At 35.0% G+C, this 24,649-nt stretch overlaps 1 protein-coding gene across 1 annotated transcript in view; it reads right to left on the bottom strand.

Moving 5' to 3' along the window:
* Positions 1–24,649, bottom strand: part of RBFOX1 (RNA binding fox-1 homolog 1) — a 1,234,970-nt gene that overhangs the window by 536,475 nt on the left and 673,846 nt on the right. The window contains exon 5 of the mRNA XM_061991822.1: positions 22,455–22,502. Coding sequence (XP_061847806.1) covers positions 22,455–22,502 — 48 coding nt within the window. The remainder of the gene's footprint in view (positions 1–22,454; positions 22,503–24,649) is intronic.

The raw sequence follows: 24,649 nt of genomic DNA, 5'->3' as shown, positions 1-24,649 counted from the left end.
TCCAGCATGCAGAGGACCACAAATCTTTCTTGGTGTAAATATAGGTATCACTACACAGGTACATTAGCATCAATTAACAGTGGGATATGAAAACTACGTAATATGCAACAATAAAGATGTGTAGTTATTTTTTTCTGTGTTCCCAAAAATTAATCATTACTTTCCTATTAAGCAAAAAAAGACTTCTAAAACTCATGAAGCTTCCCCTCTCTCCAAACTTGATGCTTTCTAAATTGAACTAGCTGGTAAAATTACATCATATTATCTTGGTGCTATGTAAGGGGAAAATACATTCTTCTCTGCACACAGACAGCAGAGAGGGTAAAGCTCACATATAAGAAAACCTTAGAGCAAAATGTTGATTAAACTGTATTTTTACAGGTTTCTTTAAAAGCAGATTTTATTCAGTCTTTGCTGAAAAATAAAAATACCATTACAAATATCTGCATTCTGATCATAAACACATTTATTTCCCCCAATCAACTCCTCTAACCATCACATTTCCCACAACACAATAGATGATTTTGCAGAGAACACTGAAACTCTGAGCTTCTGTTTTTTTCTTTTTAACAACATAAAAGTATTTCAGAGTTGAGAATAGTTTACTTGGCAATATCCAGCCTCTGCTACCTATCAATTTCCATATAGGAAAAATAATATAACAAGGCATCTATAATGCCCCCATGATTTAGCAGTAGTGTGGCTATATATGAGTACCTTAAAAGAGAAGTAAATTATTGGAACATACAGAGAGTTGTTCTACTGCAAACGCCAAAGGAAGAGCCTTCATCACACTGTGCTGGTACTTCTGCAACTACAACTGAAACTAAACCCAAGCTTCTGTAATTATCTCAATGTAATTTCACAACTGTCTACATTAAGGTAAATTAAGAGGAAAAGCTTTTCCTAATATCCTCAGAAGATTCTGGTTTCAAAGATTCAAAAGATTCAAAGTTTCAAGTGCCTTTGATTATAAACAGCTTCCCTATCACACAGAATAGCCACAGGGCTGGTTTACTTGGGATTAAAAATATCATTAAAAAAGCATTAAGTAGACCAAATAGTTTTCTACAGGATTCCACAGACTATTAGAGGAAATTCTAAGATCGGAACACTAAAAGAGTCATGGGGTGCTTTGACTAAAGCTCAAGATAGAGGCTTATCGTTACTCCATCTTCTTTTTCCTGCTTCCACTTGAAGATATGTCAGTATTATAAGCCTGGAACAATGTGCTTGAGAAAACATTAAAAAAATTTTATTCCTCCTTAAAGAAACCCATTATATTCTAAAACACAGAGTGTACCCTCAGCAAGTTCGCTGATGACACCAAGCTGGGAGGACTGGCTGATTCCCCAGAATGCTGTGCTGCCATTTAGCGGGATCTCGACCAGCTTGAGACTTGGGCAGAGAGGAACCTCATGACGTTCAACAAGGATAAGTGCAGAGTCCTGCATCTGGGAAGGAACAACCCCATGCACCAGGACAGGCTGGGGGTCGAACTGCTGAAGACCAGCTCTGCAGAGAGAGACCTGGGAGTCCTTATTGATAATAAGCTAAATATGAGCCAGCAATGTGCCCTCGTGGCCAAGAAGGCCAATGGCATCCTGGGATGCATCAAGAAGAGTGTGGCCAGCAGGTCAAGGGAGGTTCTTCTCCCCCTCTACTCTGCCCTGGTGAGGCCTCATCTAGAGTACTGTGTCCAGTTCTGGGCTCCTCAGCTCAAGAAGGACAGGGAAATGCTGGAGAGAGGCCAGCACTGGGCCGCCAAGATGATCAAGGGTATAGAACATCTTTCATACGAGGAAAGGCTGCAGGAACTGGGGCTGTTTAGTCTGGAGAAGAGGAGATTGAAGGGAGATCTTATTAACATTTATAAATATCTAAAGGGTGAGTGTCAGGAGTTTGGGACATCCCTCTTTTCTATAGTAGCTAGTAACAGGACAAGGGGTGATGGGATGAAGCTGGAACACAAAAAGTTCCACTTAAACATACTAAAAAAAACTATTTCACTGTGAGAGTGAGGGAGCCCTGGCACAGGCTGCCCAGGGGGGTTGTGGAATCTTCTTCCTTGGAGGTTTTCAAGACCCTCCTGGACATGTTCCTATGTGACCTGATCTATGTGAACCTGCTTCTGCAGGGGGGTTGGACTAGATGATCTCTAAAGGTCCCTTCCAACCCTACAATTCTATGAAAATGCATGTAGTACCATTAAAAGAGCTTCTTACTCACAGGCTACATCTAAGCTCCTTCACACTCACTCATGTAATACCTTCAAGGAAACATTTGCTCCACATCTTGAAGGAACACTTCAAATCTATTGACCGTGCAAACAGAAAGGAACTAAGTATACAAACACCAACACTGTTCCACAGTAAGCACTGAAGAAATCCTAACCTGAAGTCTTTGTCAGGGGATCAGAACAGATGGCAAAATTATTTGTTCTCAAGGAAAGTAGGTAAAACATTCATCTTTTGTAACTGCTGGCCCTCTTGCAGTGAATATCTTATTTTCTAGCTAATCAATTGATCACCTGTGAAAGCAAGGATACACATCTAATCTGTATGACCACAGAGTTCTCTGCTTTCTGTTAGCAGGAGGGGCACTAGAGTAAACTGGATTCCAATATAAAACAAGTTTGTCCATAAAAGGAAGGGACCTGTTTCTTCTCTGTGGGACAGTTTGAGAAATTCGTGTTCTCATTTAACACCAAGTCAGTAACTCTCTAAATCATAAGAACTGAAACAATAGGTGAAGGAGTTTTTTTAATCCTCTTTTCCATTTTACACATTTTCAAGTTTTCTACCACCTCTATATAGAAGTGGAGATCGCTTTGTTACTGTTTGCCAACAATTAAGAATGGAAGAATTAAATAAAGACTGAAACAAAAAGAAATTTTGAGAAGGAGATCATTAAAGGAATAATTTAGAAAATGGCATATTTAACAATTAGGAAGACTTTTTAAGGCAGCTGCACATTTTCATGAATGCACATATTTTCTAAGCAAAGAATACATAGGTAAATTAAGAAAAATAGTTGAGGAAGAACTATGGGGCATTTTGAAATTACAGGACCACAGAATATCAGTAGCTTTTTCCTGTTCTTCCTGAAGAAAATCTAGAATATGCAATTACAAGCTAGCACTGACTTCTTTTCAAGTTTGAATTCAGTGGATCTGCTTTTAAAAAACTTCTAACATCTTAAGGAAAAAAAAATATACAAACTATATACTATTTTATCAGAGAAGTTATGAATTACTGGAAAGGCTGGTATATTAACTCTTTTAGTAGGACTGTGTTACTATTATGGGATTCTGATGGAGACAATTGATACAAACCAAACCAAGAAAACAAAACTGTTTTGTAGCCTAATAAACAGTTCCACCTCTCCTGAGGCTCTTCAACAGTAAACTTTAAAAAAAGTTATATAGGAAAAGGAAGAAGATAAGTCATACAGAAAAATCCAAACAGAAAAACACAAGTAAATATCAGCCTGAAATTTTGGCTTTAAAAACTTCACTGAAAGTAAAAAACTCTCAAAATCTACGTATAAATGCATTACTTTCTTTATTGACGGTAGTACTTGTATGCCTTAATCATACAGTATCAGCATCATTATCTGCTGATTTTTTTCTCATAACCTTATCTCTGAAAAGGCCAAGATTATACAGGAGACTATTTCTGAGAGACTTCTTTTCAAAGGAAACCATTAGGTACTTTGCTAAATACACAAAGGTCTATTGTATAAGTTTCTTTAACCAATGAAGCTTTCATGAAAGTTACCGGGTTTTAACAGATTTACATGATGGAAAGTGGGATAGGAACAATCGTGGTGACCATAATCTTTTCCTGTATCTTCAGGGCAACAGTCTGCATCTAGTATTGTAATATGTAATATCTCTATAAAGCTGAGTACTTCATACCCTTTGCTCAAATCACATTTTCTGCTAAATGTATTGTTCTTGGAAATATAATTAGCTGTCAGCAGACACCTGATTTCAAGAAACTATTCCTGGTGTTTAAGAGTCTTCAAGAATTTGTGCCTACAGTTTCACCAAGGTAGCCACAAAAGCTCATAAATTATACAGAGAATTTTGGGGTTAAAATTAATTTCTCACGTAATACAACAAACAAATGTATGTTGTGTTGACACACCTTAGCTCAGCACTTACGAATGCTCTTACTTATCAACACAGCCTCAATCCTAAAAGCAAGAACAAGCATCCACTCCCAACGAAATCAGACAAGATTGGCTGAATGAGCCTTTCAGAAAAAAAAGTCACATAATTTTGTGGGAGAATTGTAACATCAGAAATTGATCATTTCAGTGTATAGCCTGTGTATAGGCAATCAGTCAGAAACTAATGAAGAATAACAGAAAGGCCTCTTTATGGAACGAAGCTTTGGATGCCACTAGTAGACCCCAACCAGTTTTTTTCATAAGTAGAGCAGAATAGGAGTTCTTCCACAAACAGCCAAGTTCTCCATCCAGTTCAATAACTGGGCAAATGGCTACCTTCAGGCAATATCCAGGCCTTGCCTGTGCAGTATTGCAGCATTTTCAAAAGGAATTAAACTGATTTAATAATAAAAATCCCCACAGTGGTCACATATTTTAGGAATCTCTTCTCACAGACTTAGCACCATCCAGACAGCAAAATTCCTTATGCTTTAAATCCATGTTAAAATGACATTAGCAGTTGATTCTAATGTCATTAAACCTTAAACAGTTTATTGAATAATTATTCCATACTATAAATATATATCTTATGTCTTCAAAGAGCACTGTTAATAAATGTAGCTTAACCTTGTAATGGAATCTTATAATTAAGCATGAAGACAAAAGAAAAAATCAGTCTGATGAGATCAAGGCAACAGGTAAAAACCGTGAACAAATAACTAGACTGGCAGCAAAGATGTTACATTACGTTCAGAAACTATTAAGAAGAAAAGGAGGTGTAGAGAGGAGGGGAAAAAATAAAAAAGCCCACAACCAAGGCAAACTTAATTATAGAAGTTGCAAATTCCATGTTTGTTGCACAAACCTATGGATTTCACAGGAGTCACAGATTCATTTGTGTTAATCACATCTCTAGACAGACAATCATTATAGCCAGTCTAGCCAGCTTTGAACATACTACAGGCTACTATTAATATAGCATTAGTCAGATTGAGTAAATTCATAACTTCCAAATTCTGTATGAACTTACTCTTCAGTTGGGTACAGAATCAAATTGGAGATCAGCAATGTGTCTATCAACTAGAATTTCTCTTTTCAAAGACTATAAACAGTTGTATGTATATAATCTAAACACCATACTCAGAAATTCTGACTACAAATTTAACGTAATAGGAATGGAACTTAAATTTAGAACTATATCTTGTGCTCTGTTTTAAGCTTTCTAGTGCTATTTAATGTAAGAGATTAAATACACTGTAAGAGAACACATATTATCATATCAGCAGTTCATCAGCAGCAAAAAGACTACGTAGAATAATATAGGTTATGCAATTTCTGATTTGTTACTTACAGAACTACTTTACTGTAATACTATCCAACTACATAACATGCCTGCAAATAAACACTGGACTGGTCCTGCCATGTGCCCTGCAGGTCACAGAAGTCAGACTTTAATCGACTGGCTAGAAAAGGCAAGTTAATAGTTATGGGCCTCTGTTATCCCCAGGAGTTTTACACTGGGGTTTCATAGTAAAAGAATCCAGTACTAATTTCACCCCTTCTTATATAAATGTCAACCACTGTATTAGCCTATTCCTTAAGGATGCATTTGCAAATGTTTTGTGAAAAATATTGTAACAGCAACCCTGTTACAAAAGCCCAAGATGTTTGCAATCACACATGCATCAATAAGAAAAATAAAAGCCCCAGTATTACAGGTAATAAAACTGCTCAGATAAATTTGCTTAAGCATAGCAATCACATTACAGAGTAAAGCAAATCTCAGCAAAATGCTGTAGAAACTGTGGAGTTGTGGCACATTCTTAGATTAGTAATGTATTCACTGTGTCTTCAACAAATTAATAGAATTGCTTTTCTGAAAAGTTTCAATCATGGCTGTTACAAAAATAAACTCAATTTGCAAAAGCACCATCCCACAACAATTCACCTACTCATCATCAGATCCTTCAAGCTAGTTTTGTATTGTATTATTCGTATGCTCCCTTAATGAATTGGCTACTGCATCTTCTCCTCCCTCATTCTGAACAGAATAAACAGGAAATCCTTAACAAGATAAATAACTCTTGCCCTAATGTTCTCCCTCTAATAAAATGATGTAATACAAATAATGCCTAAAAGGCATCAAGAGTTTGGGGAGAAAGGGAGAAGGGAGGTGAAAAGAAAGCATTGAGATTTCTGTATGACATTCAAGTCACTTGGACATTAGAAATGCACTCATTTTAGTACTTAGGGAAGTTTCCAGATGACAGCCTAAAAAGTAAGCTGTACTTTCTAATGCCTTTAACTAATTAGTTTCATCTCTTCATTGTCTGGTTCTTGTGTGATGAAGAGAAAAAGAGCAGCTGCTGTGACATAAATGGACTATATGTAACTTATAAACAGAAAACTACAGTTCTAAATATATTTTAAGATACTACAGTGATCTCACTATTGGAATGCTTAAATTATTACTATATTGAACAAACAGTGCAGAAAAATAAGTAGAAACAGTGGCTTGGAGTTCTGGGGTTTCTTTTAATGCAAAATGCTTACAAAATCAGATCTAGTGGAGTGAGAGTCGACCAAATTAAAAATAATACACAGAGTTGGTAGAAAAAAATTGGTTTGGAGTTGCATCAGGTCTAAACCAAGATTTAAACCAAGTAAGAGAATGCACAGACAAGCTGTAGTGACAGTACAATAACACAGAATAAAAACCATTGCTTCTGTTGAGGATGAGCAAGTCTTAGAATAATTAAGTTATTATAAAATTAAGTTGGGGAGGGGGGAAGGAGAAAAAAAAATCCCAACCATTTAATTTATAAAGGAGAAAGTTTTTCCTATCTGAATGCATATTTTCTTTTAGCCTGCACTGCCATCTTCTGGTAATGTCAGCTGTATCACCATCAGATGTCAAAATGCAACTGGTTAAGTTAAACATTTAAATTTTAAAAAGATCAAACCTCAACATCATACAAGTGAGTGTTAATGAAAAATACTAAGGAGATTTGTAGCATTTATATGGAAAATTTTAGCCCTAAACTTCAGACCTATAGAATAAATAAAATATGTAATATGTATGGCCCTGAGGACACAAATAATAAACTTGGGTAGGTTCTACATACACGGGGAAATAAAAGGCCAGGTAAGAGCAGTTTGTGACATTTCCAATAATAACTTCTTTTAAGAAGAGTATGAAGCTTCATAGTTTTTAAAACAATTTCATTAGCATGCAGAATAACTTGGTCTAGGTTTCGGTCTGACTCAGTTCTTAGTCTCTCATGTTATGTTGCAACACGTCAGATTACAGTACATTATTGTTTACTTCAAAAGTAAAGAAGCAAATAAGCCAAGTTTCAAAACACAATTCACTGTAAGGGGCCAGTAAAAGAAATATACACATTCTTCGACAGCTTTTGTTCTTATTTACATTCCTAAAGTGAAGAGAACTCCTAAAATGAAACTTTTTTTGACTTTTGGAACACATATACCTATGATGTAAGTGGATGCTTTTTATTCCATGTGCTAAGATGCAGTCTCACTGAAACCATAGCTGTTTCAAAGGTAGCACTGTACATGGAGAAGCCTTAACTAGTTGATCTCAATTTTCTTAATGGCTGTGACAAGTACTGAGGAAACGTTGAGAATTAAAAAGTTTTTTGGAGATTCTTCAAGGGAATTTCAGTCTTTCAGCTATATTCCACTTAAATTCCTTTGAAAATGTCAGGGACTGTAAATAAGGTTACCTGGGTCCATTTAAAGAATGAATGTCAAATGTATCTCAAAAGCATTTGTTTCTCACTGCAAACCAAAACTGGCCAGAAATCCAGCTCATAGTGCATGTGAAGTTAATATGCACAGCATAATAAATTTGTGATGAGGTACAGCTCTTTCAAAAAAAGCAGCATACAGTTAAGGTAGAATTGGCTTTCTGGTACAGAATTTGGGAGATAAATGCATCTGGAAAACACAAGCATGTGCTAATTGGTACTCAGATCAAAACTAGATACAGTGGATACTGACACATTATGCATTTGATGAAATTAGAAGATGGACACAGATGTAGTTCAAGCACCCCAGAGGAAGGTAATAGAGTGTAAAAGTAAATTCAACAAGGTAGAGGAGCTATAGCAAAGGAATAAAAACAGTCACCATGTTATACATTTAAGGTAATAGTCAGTAGGAGCTCTCTAACTACATGGAAATAGAAGAGCAGGAAAACAAGTTTGTACATTCAAATGTCTCCCTAGAAAGAGTTGCAGGCAAATTTTACTTCTAAAACTGGTTATCTGTGCTTATATGAAACAGATTAATCCATAACAATAACATATACAGGAAAATTCACATCAATTTTGTAGATTGAAACATCATGCAAGACCCCATTAAATACCATGACTGTAGTATGGTTGGTAGAAGATATGATGGTTTAACCTACTTAAAAGAAAACTCAGTCACTCTAAAGTAGTGCTTGGTTTAAAACTTAAAGTCATGTTAATGCCTATAAAAAAAACCAGCACAGTGCTTTGAGAAGGCTTACCTAATCATGACCTATGGTGTATTGAAGCTGGAGGAATGACTGAATCAGGAAAAGAAACTGAAACAAGCAATATACAAGAAGCTTTGAGTGGCTTTGTTGTTTTGGCTGTTGTTTGGGGATGGATGTTACAAAAACAAAAAGAGAAAAAGAACCTTGCAGGTATTTCTCCAGGCTTTTCCACAGTAGTGTCAGATACTCCTTCAAAATACAACTCTACTTCCAAGGAGAAACATTGATTTTTAATGTAGTGATTTCTTCCATAGGAACAAAAACAACATTAGAGAATTTGATAAACATGCTCTTTAATTTTGTATACATGTTCCATTTAAGGCTTTGACTGAAGCGTACCAGCCTCCAGCATTAGTCTTGGAGCCAGTGCTCACTGCCATGAATAAACTGAACGAAAAATTAGGTTCCTGCTGAACGCAGAGAATGGTAAGTTCAAACTGAAATATATGACAAAGAAGATATTAAGTTTTTGACTCTGTTTCCCAAGTTCCATTCCATGTTGAAGTTTGTGTTACATGACCAAAGGAAAGTGCAAAAAATTCCATGTGGGCATCTGCACAGGATTCATGGCACTACTAATAGATCACAGAGCCAGTCACTGTACTGTGTTCCTACCCTCTACAATTGCTAACTATAACTCATTTTCACAAAGAGTATTCTCTAAGAGACTGTTTTTTTTGGCAGGACAGTACCTAATCTTAAGTTGTCACCAGGCACAGTCAAACGTAAAGTGCTGAACTTTTTTTAAAAACAAAGCCCTGACCACACAGAGGACTTCATATATGTCATTTGTTTCTCTGAAGTTTTCTTCCTCAAAAACCTTCTCTTGAAGGATATCTTGAGTTTATCAACATATTATTCCTCTGAATAACTTTAGAGAAGTAAGCCTTGTTTGCAATCATTAAGACAAAGAACGCCGAGACACAAGATTTGCAACATGTCTATTAATGCTGAAGTTAAAAAACTGTGATAGTAACAGAACAATATAAAGCATCTGAATCTATTTATGTATCTTAAAAAACTTAAACCACTTTATGATCAGTTAATTAACAACTTGAATTATATAAGCTATCATATCCTTAAAGGCAGAGAATTACTTCACTTCTCAAAGAAAGAAGAGGAAAAAAAAGAGAAGGTTCCCAACTTCACAGAACTGAAAAAAACCAAAACACAGCTTCACGTAGCTGAAATTAGTTCCTTAATCAGAAACACTTTTAGAGAGATTTTGACTTTGATACAAATAAATGCACAATGAAGGAGTGTTACTTTTATGAATGTTACTGAATTTTAATATACTCAGAGATTTCTTGCAATACTGATTCTAAATATTTTCAACTTAGCTTTAACACTTTCTACTTACACTGTAATAAAGATTGAAAACTTGTTACATTTTTAATAAACAATGCATTACAGTTCTTCAAAGCATTTTGTAGAATTTAACAAATACGGAAGGGGAAAAAAAATCCTCTATTTAGCTGTATTTCAAAACTACTGAAATATTGTCATGAGAAATTTTCGACCAAAATTGGTTAGAAATAAACTGATTAAGCAATTCGCATCTCAATAGTAATGAAAAAGAATCAATCTGGAAGACAAAAACAACTGTTCTAAGCTATCTAGGTAAGTGTTTCATCGCTACTATATAGACAGATGAAGACATTGACTTGCCAAGGACAAAAGAGCCAGTGAGAAAGCCAGAAAATGTGTTGACTAGTTGTTACCTATCGCACCTGTCATCACAAAGTAACAAAGCACACCTTGATTTAGGTTAGTACTATGAACCAAAGAAATATTGGAAGCTCTTTAGCAGAAATAAAGTAATAAATGCATATGAGGAAGGTAGAAGAAAGAAAATAAGGAAGCAATGTGATAAAAATACAAAGATACAAATATTTAGTAGGTAAGAATACCAGTGTTGTAACTGTGATCATCTAAGGCACAAAGGATGTTTTCCAGGAAAATAAATGATCAAATGCATTGGTGTAACATGACATTGATTTAGTGCAATAAGATTTTACCTTCTCCTGCAAACTTTGTCTTATGTCATTCACTAATCATTTATCTGTACAGGAAAATACCACAGAGCAAAATTGTATGAGAGGAACAAATCAAATTTGCTGAAACAGACATTCCCTACTGGATTTCAGACAATGCACATACCTATTCTGTTCCTTGGCCTTCAACATTTACAAGTCTTGAAAATGAATGATAGCAATAGAAATCATGTACTCTTTAATCTTTAATGGCATTTTTTTAATGGCATTTTCAAAACAAAAAAGTTTGGACAGTAGGTATATTACCATTATCCAGGAAAAAGAAAAAGGATATTAGCTTTCTTTTGTACATTAGTCTGCTGATAGGGTGAGGATTAAGAAATAGAAATAATTTACTCTTACACTTTGAACATCAGCATTTTTCTTTTAATACTTACACCACCTTTTCAGAAATATCCCCCTATTTCATAAAAAATTGATATACAGCAAGTATGTCATAGGGAAACATCCCTGTACACTAGTTCTTCTAATATTGCCCTGATGTTCTATTTCAGTACTCAAGCAGTTGAGATAAACAGTAGAATCACAGACTTTTCCAACCTCGATCAGCAAGAAGAAATTTTTGACTTAACTGTGCAAAACTGCCATGATTACATGAATTAAATCTGGAAAGTGTCTTTTATATATAAACCATAAAGTATCACCCATCAAACAAAAAGACAATTAAATATACTTCTAAGAAAAAAAAAGAAAGAATTTTTTAAAAAATCCATTAACTCTTTCTTTACTTCTCATATAAGTATCAGCAGCACTGTTCCAAAGACAACAGAAACATGCATACACATTCAAATTTGCAAATATGGATAGACATTTAAGCATAAATGCTCCCATAACAATAGGCTTCATTAAAGAAAATGTCACTGTTGAAGTCAGTTCTGAAGCAACTGAATTAAGAAGTGTTGATCAAACTGCCCAGTGCCAGACATCTTTAAAAGGCCATCTATTGCTAGAGAGGAAAGATTTACCTGGCAAGAGATCCAATGCAACATAGAAAGACAAACTGGAATCAATGATAAATGAATTGGTTTACTGGATAGAAGCATATTCTTGCATGTGTTCAAGCTACTGGGGAAGTAACACAGCCAGCAGGTATGAAATGCCCCTTCCAAACGTCTGCTTACCCTTTCATGATCCAATCATAGACATACTGTTAATCAGGTTGGATTACATCCCAGATATTAATTTGGCAAACAAAACAATGGTCTGATTCAGCCTGTCTCCTTCAAATATGCTGAAAACAATCTGCCACTGATAATCTTGTCGTGTTTGTGCTCCTGGAAAGACATCTGATCAATTTATGCCTAGATGATAATCAAAGTCTAAACTCAAACACAAATGACATAAAGCTTTCCCTGCTCATTAATAGCCCATAAATCCATCCTCTGCTTCCCTGGGAAGTGCTGAAACTTTGGCAGTGAAGGGACACAGTACAAAGACTTATGGACGCCTTTCAACTATAAATAAATAAACGCTGTATGTTCAGACCAAAAACCTACTGGCTTAGAAGTAGGTGAATGCATAGCTTTCCTCACTTCCCATAGAAATCCTGTTCTGCTGGGGTAATTTTTGGTGAATAGTTTCAGCAGTCTGAGGCTTACCAATAGATTTTCCCTATAACGTTATTGTTAACACACCAATATTTTGGATATACTAAACAGTGCTTGTACAGCATCAAGGCTTTATCTTTTCCTCATGCTGACACCTCAGTAATCAGGCTAGTTCATGCCATTCCAGTATTTTCCCTGGGAAATAAATATCCCATAGACTTCCACCTCACCAATAAAGCTCTTTAAGGATACTTCATGAAAACAGAACATCTATTTCAAACACCTGTGAAGTGAATAGTGGCCTTTTTTCTTACTGCAAGAAAAATTAAAGTGTAGGAATAGAACATTTATATGGCTAAGCACAGATGGACATGTATTCAAACAGGAGAAAAGAAAAGGTTTTAATGCTTTAAGACATACACTTCCTTCTAAACTGCATATACTTTAAGAAATGAGGTGTCTCTATGAAAAAGAACATTTCAGTTCAAAATAGTTCAGGAATTACATCGCAGATTTACGATCTAGACACATAAAGGTAATGAAAAATATTTCTCAATCTCTTCTAGGAAGGTTTGTCATTTTCCAAAACTTTGAATTAACCACAGAAGTTGTATACATTTACAAATTACAACTTGTATATCTGTTTATTTTACTTTTTGGAGAAGTGAAAAAGACAAGTCAGAAAGTATTCTATTAATGCTGTCCTGATAAGTTTAATCAGCCAATGTGCAATGTTAATGTATGAAATGCTGTCCTGTAATTTTAAAGAAAGAAAATCAGAATGCATTGCCTAGAATTTGAGAATAGAAAAATTAATGGAAAATATATCCGTATCTCAGTTTAATGAAACAACATATGGAAGATTACTTGTCTAACGAAAAGCATATCAACAAGCCTAATGCACAACAGAAATAAGTATATATTTTCTAAATGTTACCATCTGGCAGCTTTATGCAAGAATAAATACTCTTATCGGCTGAGTAAATTCTCTGATTCTCTATGAGTGCAGAACATTCTAAGTGGCTTCCCACAGTGGCCTCATTATATAAAGTTCTCTTAGGAGTTATTCTGCTGTGTATTTCTGCTTCATATCCCAGCAAACATTGGCCCACTCCATTTATTTACATTGTGGCTAGATTTCACCTAGCTTAATGAACAGATTATACAGTTCTTAAAACACAGAAATGATATTTCGAGCAAGAATAAGTTAAGGCAGTAATGGCAGCTTTTAAAAAGCTTTAACTTGAATGTCCAGCACTTTATAACTCAGGTTAATTATTCAGGTATGGTAAATCAGAGGTAAGAGTGATTCCTCTTTTTCGTTTCCTCTTTGCCTTCTCCCAAAAATGACCTTAGCTCTAAATTATTTTTAAAAATTATCCAGTTAAGATGTTAAACAATTATACCAACTAACATCCCATGAGATGGAAATATTATATTTTCATATGTTAAAAAAATTGTGAAGATACAGATTATTAAAATTGGTAGTGACCAGGAACATGTGGCTCAGTTCAAATAGACAAAAAGGGTTTTTTCATCATTGAAGCCTATAATTTTAATTTCCTCATTTCAAACTTTATTCCATAAGGGAAATTCAACATGAGAGCTAAGAAGTTGGCAAAACAGCCACTGGTTGCAGTCGATGCTCTACTCAACTTCTATCCTGAGAAGCATTTGTCTACAAAAATAGCCCTAGCTCCTAGCAAGTAGTTGAATATAAATTCACCTTACAGCAACTTTATCACACCGCAAGGGAAAACCTCTCACTGCTTCTGTGACAAGATGACAATATGAGATTGAGTACATCTCCAAATGCAGAGTCATACAAGCACAAGTGCAAGCTGGAAATAGCCTAAGTTGTGTTTAGTCTCTGCTAGTTGTTGCTGAAACAGACTTTTAAAGCCTTTAGTTAGCAAAAAAATCATAGTTAATTTGTATGAAATATGTGTATTTCTTATTTTAAATAAAAGGCACTTTACTGTCTATCTATGGTTTTGGTTAACAAAGTGGTAAAAGCATGAAAACAAATTAAAAAAAGTGACACTAACACTCTTCATTAGTAGGGACCTCAGCTTGTTTTGTAGTTTTTTTGTCTGCTAATTACACTTCTTGTCTAAAAAGAAATGGCCCAATCGTAACATCCAGACTACAGCCTGTGGGTTTTCTGCAGTTCCGATGGCCTCAGCACGTGCTCTTGAAAACTGGAAGTGTCATTTGCTGAATTATCCTTGTTTCACACAGCTCATCCCTTTCCAGTGCACCAGGCAGGAGGTGCCTCTGCTGAGGGGCCTGGCCATATCTTGTGTGGGCAGGAGCCAGTAGTTGTGGCTGCTGACTTTGCAACTCCACTGCAGGCCCAGGCCCACTCAGTCCAAAATGTCGGCCTGACAGGGCAGCGCAAGGCCTCCTCATGTATACAACCGCAAACACTCCCCCTCGCCTCACTAGAGCCATTGGGATGGACACAATTTGCAATTTCATAGAATCACAGAATGGTAGGGGTTGGAAGAGACCTCCAGAGCTCATCCAGTCCAACTCCCTGCTAAAGCAGATTCTCCTTACTCAAGGGGCACAGGAATGTGTCCAGGCAGGTTTGGAAACCTCCTAAGAAGGAGCATCCATACCCTCCCTGGGCAGCCTGGGCCAGGGCTCCCTTATCCTCACAGCAAAGAAGTTTCTCCTTGTGTTTAGGTGGAACTTCTTGTGTTCCAGCTTGTCCCTTACGTGTAGGTCTCACAGGAACTCATCCAGGTGAGTGATTGCTTTTCATCTTTTAAATTCACAAACCTCAAACATCAATGTTGAATATAACAGTAGATAAAGGGATGTTTTAATGCCACAGTGTTAAAAAAATCGTGCTAGAAACAATATTAGATGAAAGGCGTGACTACTGGTCACAGGAAATGATAAAAGTTAGCACTGTTTTATCAAAAAGAGGCCTTTTTTTCCTTTGTATGTAATAGTAGCAGAGAACTACTACATTGTATATAAAGAATTATATAACTCAGGGCTCATGGAATCTTTTTAGAAACTTCTAAATTCGATTTAGACTGCAATTGGATATCAAACAAAAATACTTTGAGGATTTCTTAAACTCCAGTCTAACTCGATGAAAAGATGATATTTCAAAGGTACCAGCTACTCAAGCTGCTCACTGGCAAGTTGCCCATTCCAAAAGGCTTTTCCTCAAATCCTACTGAAATTTTCACTATACAGTTACCACAGAAAATACATTTTGATATTCTATCTTTTGCATACACTGTGACTAGAGTTTCCCACTTTGCTGACTGATGCCCTCAAGAAAATTTGTTTACAACACATGTATTACATTTACCTTCAAGTATGAAGAGGAACTAGGTATTTCATCAGTATTAAAGGACTTCAGCAAAAGTAATGATGTACTCTTTATATAATTCTTTCTTCATTCTTTGATACTTCTCCCAAGAGTTTTAAAATTAAAAAGTTCACCCTAAAATAAAGAATAGTCTCCTCAAGAAATTATTTGCTACACAACCGGAGAATTATAATTCCAAATTAATAGTTGAAGAAAATCTTCTAACAAAATAATTTATGTGCAATAGCAAACATGTTTACAAGTAGTAGCACAGGGGCAGAGAACGTAATGGTTAAAAGATGGAACACATTGGCAAAAAGGCAAAACGTAGTAATACCTTTTTTAGAAATCTGCCTTAACAGATATCCTAGCATCATAAATACACTATCTGTGTCCCTTATGAGTATTCAGCATGTGTAAAAGTCAGGCAGCCAAACACGTTGACACTTCAGTAGGAGGTCAAATTATTGTTTTGGCACTCCTGTCATGCCTGTCATTTCAATTCCACTTTATCAAATTACAGATTGCTAGATAGAGTTGGATTAAGGGGACAGACACACACACACACAGAGAAGCAATTGTCATCACTTCAGTTGTGAAATTCCATAATTGCATGTCAGTGACAGAAAGAACAAGAGAGCAGTAATAGGACTGACATTATGATCATTCAAATACTATGAAACTTTCCAACAAGATTTTGCACTGTGTCAAGATACATGCAGGAAATGGACTGGATTTCTGAGTATTTCCCCACATCAGAATTGACAATATTTATTAGGCTGAACAGTGATGTGTGTTAAGTTTTAGGACAAATTTCAGCGATCTATTTTCTCCATATAGGTAGTGCTTTTAGTTTATGTTTTTTCTCAAGACAAAGGAAAACAAACCTCTTAGATTTAAAAAAACCCAAACAATTAAAAGTAATATGAATAACAATAAATAATGCCTAAACAACTTAGACTATGGGCTTGTTTCACCTTTCTGAGTTTTAGAATACCTGGAGTGCAACAGATCTTGAATTACTATTATTGTGGAGGAGCCAGCCATGGATTTCTGATAACAAACAACTAACCAGAAAACAACCCCACACTTGAGAATTTTACCCTTTTATGGGAGTTTTGAAAACTTTCAGCTCTGTACTGAGGAAGATTAAAGAACCATCATCTAAATCTGACATGAGCTGAAATGTCACTGGAAACCTCCGGCATACTGTGACAGGTAGATGCTATTCTTGGAGCAGCTCATTATTCTCACTTCTGGGTTACTCCCACTTCTTTCTGAATTCTATGGTCAATTCTCTGTACTCTAAATGGTCACATCATACAATGGTTCAATAATACTCCTTACTGTTTGCACAACAGGTAGAGGCAGAAGAAATAGGAATTATTTGTTCACTCTAGCAGACACTGGAACGCTCATTAATATTCAAAACTTCCTCAAATTTCTTTCAATTTTTATCCAAACACAATTTAGCCATTTCCCTACCAATCTGTTGGAGTCAGTGGTCTAACATCATCAAAATTAATTTACTTAACATGAGGGAAAATGCCTTACAAAATTATGCAGACTGCATTATGCCTTTACAAGGGAATAAAAATGACACTTACATATATTCACTGATTGGAAACTCTGAAAGAGCAGAAAAAGAGTCTACAATGAAAGAAAAAGGTATATAAATATATCCTCAATCTTAGATGCCAGTAGCTGTGTCAGTCCCTCCATGATGCTTCTTATCCGCTCTTCACTATGATACCCTTACAAATTCCCTCCCACAGTAACTTGAAGAACTTGTTTAAAGAATTGGTTGAACGTGAAAGAAACTGGACACATATTCTTCCTACTAATGAGAGAAAAATTTTGCCTTAAACCTTCATGAAAAACATTTTCACATGATCATTATAAACTAAAATAATCAACATTACAAGAGAACATGGAGTAGAAAAAGCAAAATATATATGTTTATTTTTCTCCCCATTTTGTCTCAGACTTCCTCTGTAACCTTGCCTATGTCTCCCCTTCACACTTCTATTTCCCCATATATAACATGAGCAATATAACTGTAAGTACTTTCCTCATAGGCATGTTTAATTTGTTTGTAAAGTACTTTGAGATTCTCTGACAGAAGGTACTTAAAAAGAAAAAAAAAAAAACAAGATAATTATAAAATATATTCCACAGCAGGCATAGAAAAGGAAAAGCATTACTGCCTATACCATACCCCACAGAAAGTAATAGGGAGTTATGAAACATTATGTCACTACAGGGAAATTTTCTAACTTACTGACCTATCCTGGTATTGGCCTAATGCATACTCATAAAGTCTATTGCTCTCATAAAGCCTCTGCACTCTGAGCTCAGAAGTGGTAAATTTTAAAGCCAAGATGCATTTCAAAAATATTCTCTCCATGAGCTACTTTCCTTCTCAAGAACAGAAAATTAAGCAAGATATCCTGAGTGACCTTGAGCCACCAAGCTAATAATGCTTAGCTGCTTAGTTAACGGTCAGCATTATGTTGCCTTCAAGGAATACTGAAGAGAATGTCACTGAATATTACAACAAAAGTGAGTCTATTACTAAAAAGACTAAGCTGAAATAAAACAAAAATGAAGAAGCCAAAGCTGATAAGCAATAGTAAAATCAGGTGAAACAAAGTTATCCAGCATAAGGTCATTGTAAATTAACTTCCCATTCAGTTTTAAGTGTCTCGGTTTTCCATTTCAGATGGAAATATAACAAAAGGGAGGTGGGGGAGTAAGGGAAAGATAACTTCATATCAGAGTTTCAATTTCACAGCATTGCCATGAGTTAATTGGATGATACAACAAATGCAGTTGCAGACTGAAAGTGGTCCTATTGAGATCTGTTCAGACTTCAGGGAAAGAGTGGAACTGGGACAAATCTTACTTCTATATTATTTTTTTGCAATATTGAAGACTCACGTTCTACTCAAGTTCCATATAAATATATAAAAAGAAAACATAAATTCTTCAGACCAAATATAGATGTGAATCAAGATGAAATAAAAGATGAGGAAGACTTATTAGGGATAGGTTTTTCAGATAATGGGAAGCTGATGAAAAGCAACAAAAGAAACCCAACAAACAAACAAGTAAAAGACTACACACAGAGCAAAGGCTTTGCATATTAACTGTCGTTTTGGGGTGCAAATCAAAGCCAGAGTTTGGTTATATCAAATGGAAGAGATGATTTTAAGGGAATCTACATGGGCGTATTCTTTTTTTCCCCTTCAACCACAATCTTTTTGTTTGCTCCCAATACACAAAGTTATATGAGAAAACATTGGTAGAATAACAAAGAAAAAACCCACAACACACTTTTTATGTTTTAACATAAAACATATGTTAAATATGTGAAAATTTAAGGATCATGTCACTTTTAAAAGCAAAGCCGAGTCATATATTAGGATATACAGAATGAGGGTATGAAATCCAAACAAAAAAGGGTTGAGTGTGAAAAATATATAAAAAATGCCAGTTAGGTTAGATATTAGTCATATGTATACTTTGTGGGTCCACTTCTAGCAATGCTAAATGCAATTTAGGAATGCATAACCATAGAGTCACAGCAGACTCTTGATTACTTGTCATCTGTTCTTCTCAAACCTGAGGGTTTGAATCCTTGCAGAAAATATAAGTAGAATCTTATATAAAAAATCAGTTGAAGTAAAAATAGCAGGAGACAGATCATAGTGATAAAGTAGTTAGGATAAGTAAATGTCATTTTGTCATTTACAGAATAATAGATTTAAAAATAACAATTACAATTATTAGAGTTTGCCTTCAGGCCATGCTTTAGCCATGGTTATATAAAATTCTACTTCAGAAGTCAGAGATTAAGAAACTGCAGGAAAAAAAGATTGCAAGAAAAGGCACCTTGCAGTTTAATATTTTGTTGTTACCCAGGATAATTTTCCATTAATTGCTAATGATGTAGTTCATTAGCAGCATATTTCATTTTGGAAGTGCAAATTATTAGATCCTAATGATGCATATCCTAATTGCAGTAGTTTGTCTAAAAATATTTATTTACAATGTTTCAGGTTCTATGAATTACTTTAAGTTCCTAATTTATGCTTTCAATAAAGATGAAATATTGCATTATTATTAACCAAGATTGATGTATCTTTATTTGATGATCACTGTGTAGGTCATTGGTAATCTACATGCCTGGACTCTAAAGTAAATGGGCCACTTAAGCTCAGCAGAGCAAACACGAAGATGAAAAATATCACGTAACAACAATAGGCATTTATTACATTTCAGTTCTTTCCAAATGCTTCAACAAATGAAAAAAAATGAAGGCAAATTTAGGGGTTTGCAAAACAATTCTTTACATTACTTTCAGTTTCTGCAATTGGAAGTTGTAGCATTGAACAGATTATCATTGCTGTTGGATAAAAATCATAACCCAAAACCTAGCAAACTTTAATGTCTGTTTTTATCACTTCAGTGACTAGTGAGGCAAGATCACAGAAGGGTCTGTAAACCTGAAGACACATTTGAATGCATCAGTAGCTATAGTCAAAAGGATGAGAAATTCATAGCACTCAGCACTGCAATGTTAATAACCTGAATGACACATTAAGGGAGACTCGCCAAATTTCACAGCAAGTTTGAAGACCCTGTGACTGAAACCTCTCCTTCATTCCACTGCTTCTAAGAACAAAAAGGAAGAGGAAAGTAAGCACAAGAGTCCAGTTGAAGTAATAGAGCTTAGGGTAACATGGGAATCTCACGCTTTTTCATTTCAGTTCCCTTGCTCAGTCCTAGGGCCTGGGCTCTCAGAAAAAGCCAGATCACATATTCTGCATTGAATAGGCTGCCTGTTTGTGGGGCAAGACAGTTGGGTTAGTCTTGCTAGCCTGTGTCACTGAAGAAAGCAAGCTCCTTAGGAAAACACCGAAACTCAGGGCAATCACTTAGGACAAGAACAGGTATTACATACAGTTCCTGGAATTTACACTGAGGTAAATATCCTACCACAAAACCAAGAAAAAAAGAGCTTACTGGCAACAGGCTGGTACATTTGCTAAATACAATGAAAAAGAATTGCAACACATACATTAATAAGACTGCAGTCCAAAGCTTATCAAGTTTTTTATAATTTTTCCCCATTATTCAAGCAATAAAAAGAAACTTTTAGTTTTGCAGTTTCAGTAGCTGCTACCCACACCAAGGCAGTCAGATCTTGATGTTTAGAAATAACGTCCCAAAATGCAGTTTAGCGTGCTATAAAAGCATCATGCATCTAAATTTAAACACCCACATAGTTTCATAAAAGCTAATGCTCAGAACCTGAAGCCTAAAAAAAACCCCCAAACCTCAAAACATTTCACTTTCTTCAGGGAGGAAGTATTTCAAAACTGACATTTATTTCTGACAATTTAAATTTTTAAAACTGAACATACTTCTATGTGAAGCCTTTGTTTTGGAATTAGTTCTTGCCATGAAACCATTAACCAGGTTAATTCTGATGCAGCTCACTATGTGTCTGCAAAATGCTTGTGATAAATGGAAGGAACTGCCCAAGATACAAGGTGGCATAATTTATCACTAGTGCAAACTTAATGCAACATAAAGTCAGCAACAGAAAAAGCAACAGAAAAAGCAAGCAGTAAAGTATGAGTGCTTTGGTTTGTCAAAATGTTTTGAAAAACAATAAAAACAAAAGCTCCCAAAATCTCCAAGAGAACTGAAAAAGCATTAGGAATGTAAATATCAAGGGTAACTCCTTTAATTTATGCACAGGAAAATGGTTGCTTCGACTCTCAAAAGGATACTAAAAAAGAAAACTCAAACGCTTTTGGTATAATGCTGTTTAATAAAAATCTGATTCTTGTAGCAAAAAGAACTCGACAGCTTTTTCTGAAAAGAGGAAGAGCTGCTGAATGCTCACAGGAAGACACAATAGCCAAAAGAAAAACCCCATCAACAAGACTTTTGTAAAGCTGAGTAACAGAACATTGGTGTCATGCATCATGTTTAATTTAGCATTAGTTTAACAGTAATGTAAAGATTTACTGTTTCTAAACAAATTGAGAATATGATGCTGCTAGTGCTAGAATGAAGAATTCTGCATTCCTCATTTTAGAGTGGAAATTGATATTACTTCAAATTCAGAATTTCTCCTAAAAGTGTAACTTAATTCAAGTATTTTCAAACATACATGCCATAATATACTATTTTTAAAGAAAGCTAAGAAGGTGAAGAATACAGCTGAGAACATATTTTAAACCTGTTCACAGAAAATAAAACTAGAAACAATAAAAGATCAGCTTTTTTCAAAACATCATCTGTTTAGAAGGGGAAAAACAAAAATCAGTGTCAAAGATACTGCTCATAAAGCAAAAAAAAAAAGCAGGTTTACTCTTGTTATTTTACAAATATTTGACCCAATATGCCAATATGGTCAATAAACACATGACGTGATAATTCTGTTAATGATGGAAATGAAAAACAGGAAGTGAAATTGTCTTTTAAACTGTTCATAGTTTAATGGAACCAATAATCTCATTCCTTTCTGAGCAAGCAGTTATTCACACTTCTAACAGAAATACATTCAATAGTATAAGACTTTTGTCCCCACTGAAGTTAAAATACATTAGTGGAGCTATTGTTAGAATATTTTATGATGTGTACGTTTTACAACATTATCTCACATGGTTTAAAAAAAAAACCCAAAACAACCAGAAGCACAACACAATAAAATCAACCAAACACATCCTCCCCCACTAACTAGAGTTGTCTAATAAATTACATTAAATCAAGCCACTTACTTTTCTGTCCTCAGTTTCTACACAGGAACTGCACTCTGCTTTAGTATCCTGAAAAACAAATCCAGAAAAGACCATGTCACAAAGTATATTGGCCAGGGCTGTGGGAATAACTCGGGATGAAGAAAAGGCATCAAAGTCTGAAAAATAGTTCTCTCACTATATTGCACTTGACTGAATTGTTATTTTGGTATATACAATATATTTAAATGTACACTGGTTAGTATCTTCGTTTTAGGAAAGGTTTATTAAACTTTACTAAAAAAATGAATTAAAAGACATGACTGAAACATCAAAAAATATCCCTCAAATCTATTTCAATAGTGTAGCCAGTCCAGATGACAAAAACATCAACTCAGTTTTGCGGAATATCAGTGCTTTCTCTTCTTGTCTCTTGAGGAAAATCTAATTGCTTGCTCACTCCTCTTCTGTATTTTTCTTTTTTAGAAACTTAAATAGTGATGGTAGCTTTAAAAATATAAAGTTAAGAAGAAATAACTGCTCAAACTTCTGCCTGTTGGCAAGAGTCCTAACCAGGACATGATATGTTAAAGATATTTGTGTCTGATTCTGATTGCAACACGAACGAATAATTCAGCATGTATTTAATGTAAAGATGTGTATATGTGTGTGTGTGTGTATACATGAATACACATGCACATATATTTTGGACTTCAGATGTCCTCAAAAGTCAAACAAAAACTTAAGACATCCAGTACATGTTTCTTTTAACACAAGAGTATTTTGAATCTCACTGAATATTTGTATTTTCTGACAGCAGACCTGAAGACATGAAGAGGGAAGCGTTATCACAGAAATTATAGCCTGAAATGCATTTATTTCTTCATACTATCACTTTGCACAAGGTTGTATCAGAAACTGAGTAAGACAAACGCAGGTCAAGTCATTAAACTGTAGCCAAATGGCTTATTATTATTATTCTTTTGTTTTCAACATGACTTTCCTAGTTAGGGTATTTTTGGAAGCTCATTTTGCTTACATACTGTATTTTTACAGATTTCCATTAGAAAACAAACAAAAAAAAAAAATGACATACAGACAAGGGATATTTTTTGTTAAAATAAGTCCTTCCCCAATCTCCCACTGAAGCTAAAACAACTCTCATCAGATTTCATATTATTGGCTAGAGTCATTTGCTACATAAATCCCAAACTACAAATTTAAAGATGCTTCTGACAGAAACTCTCTTAAAAATGAAAAGAAATATAAAATAAGAAGTCATGTTTCTTCAACACCACACCTATTCATCTTAAATGAAGGACTGTAAGATGTCCATGCCAAATATTTCTTACCTAAGCCATATATCCCATAAAAGATACTTTAAAAAATAAAATCATTTCATCAAGAAAGATTAATCAAGGCTTCCTGAAAAGAAAAAACTTTAATTCACAGCAAGATATATTAAGTACTTTTTCATTATGCACATCAAGTTCTCTGTCACGTTTTAAATAGCGTATTTTCAATAACATCTTTGTTATTCTGGTTGGTTTCATACATGAATCAGCACCTCAAATACTCTTTATATTCAAAGTATTTTTCATGAAGAACTAGACTGTACTTTGGGGATTGTAACACTCAAAAATTTTCTTTAAAATATGACTTACTGGCAGACAGTCTCTCACCATATGTCTGCTTCCATTAGGAAAAACCTTCTCTGCCTATAGGATGACTTCTTGAGCCTGTTTGTATATTTACAAGCAGAGGGTTTTTTGTGAATGAGGAAAAAATGCTCAGCTTTCAAAATGGTTTCTGCCTTAGAAAAATGAAATAAAAATTCATTAGCACCGGTGCTCTTCACCTGCTAGCTACGCCCCAAGTCACCTTCTCTAAATAATGGAATGTTCTTAAACAGATTTATTGGTTAATTAAAAATGAATAATATCTTTTCATATTACCAAGGACAAGGGTGGCTCTCTCTCACATACTGACCCAAATTAACTGAATGCCGAATAAAGCAGCTCCTATTAGATTCTAGTCTTAGCTGTTACAAACTCTCACTATGATGAATATACTCTGTTCTAGACCAAAGAGCACTCCAGTCCCTTCTACTATCTCCAGAAGATTTCACTGTCACTTCATATTAAAAGCAATTTCTAACAAACCTAAGTTCATAAGCATTCATTAATCAATGGGAGTTAAAAACACGGTTTACCTGAATGAAACAAAACCCATCTTCC

The sequence above is a fragment of the Colius striatus genome, chromosome 3 (genome assembly GCF_028858725.1).
Source record: "Colius striatus isolate bColStr4 chromosome 3, bColStr4.1.hap1, whole genome shotgun sequence".
In the NCBI taxonomy this organism is placed as follows: Eukaryota; Metazoa; Chordata; class Aves; order Coliiformes; family Coliidae; genus Colius; species Colius striatus.
This window is presented reverse-complemented; position numbering and strand designations above follow the sequence as displayed.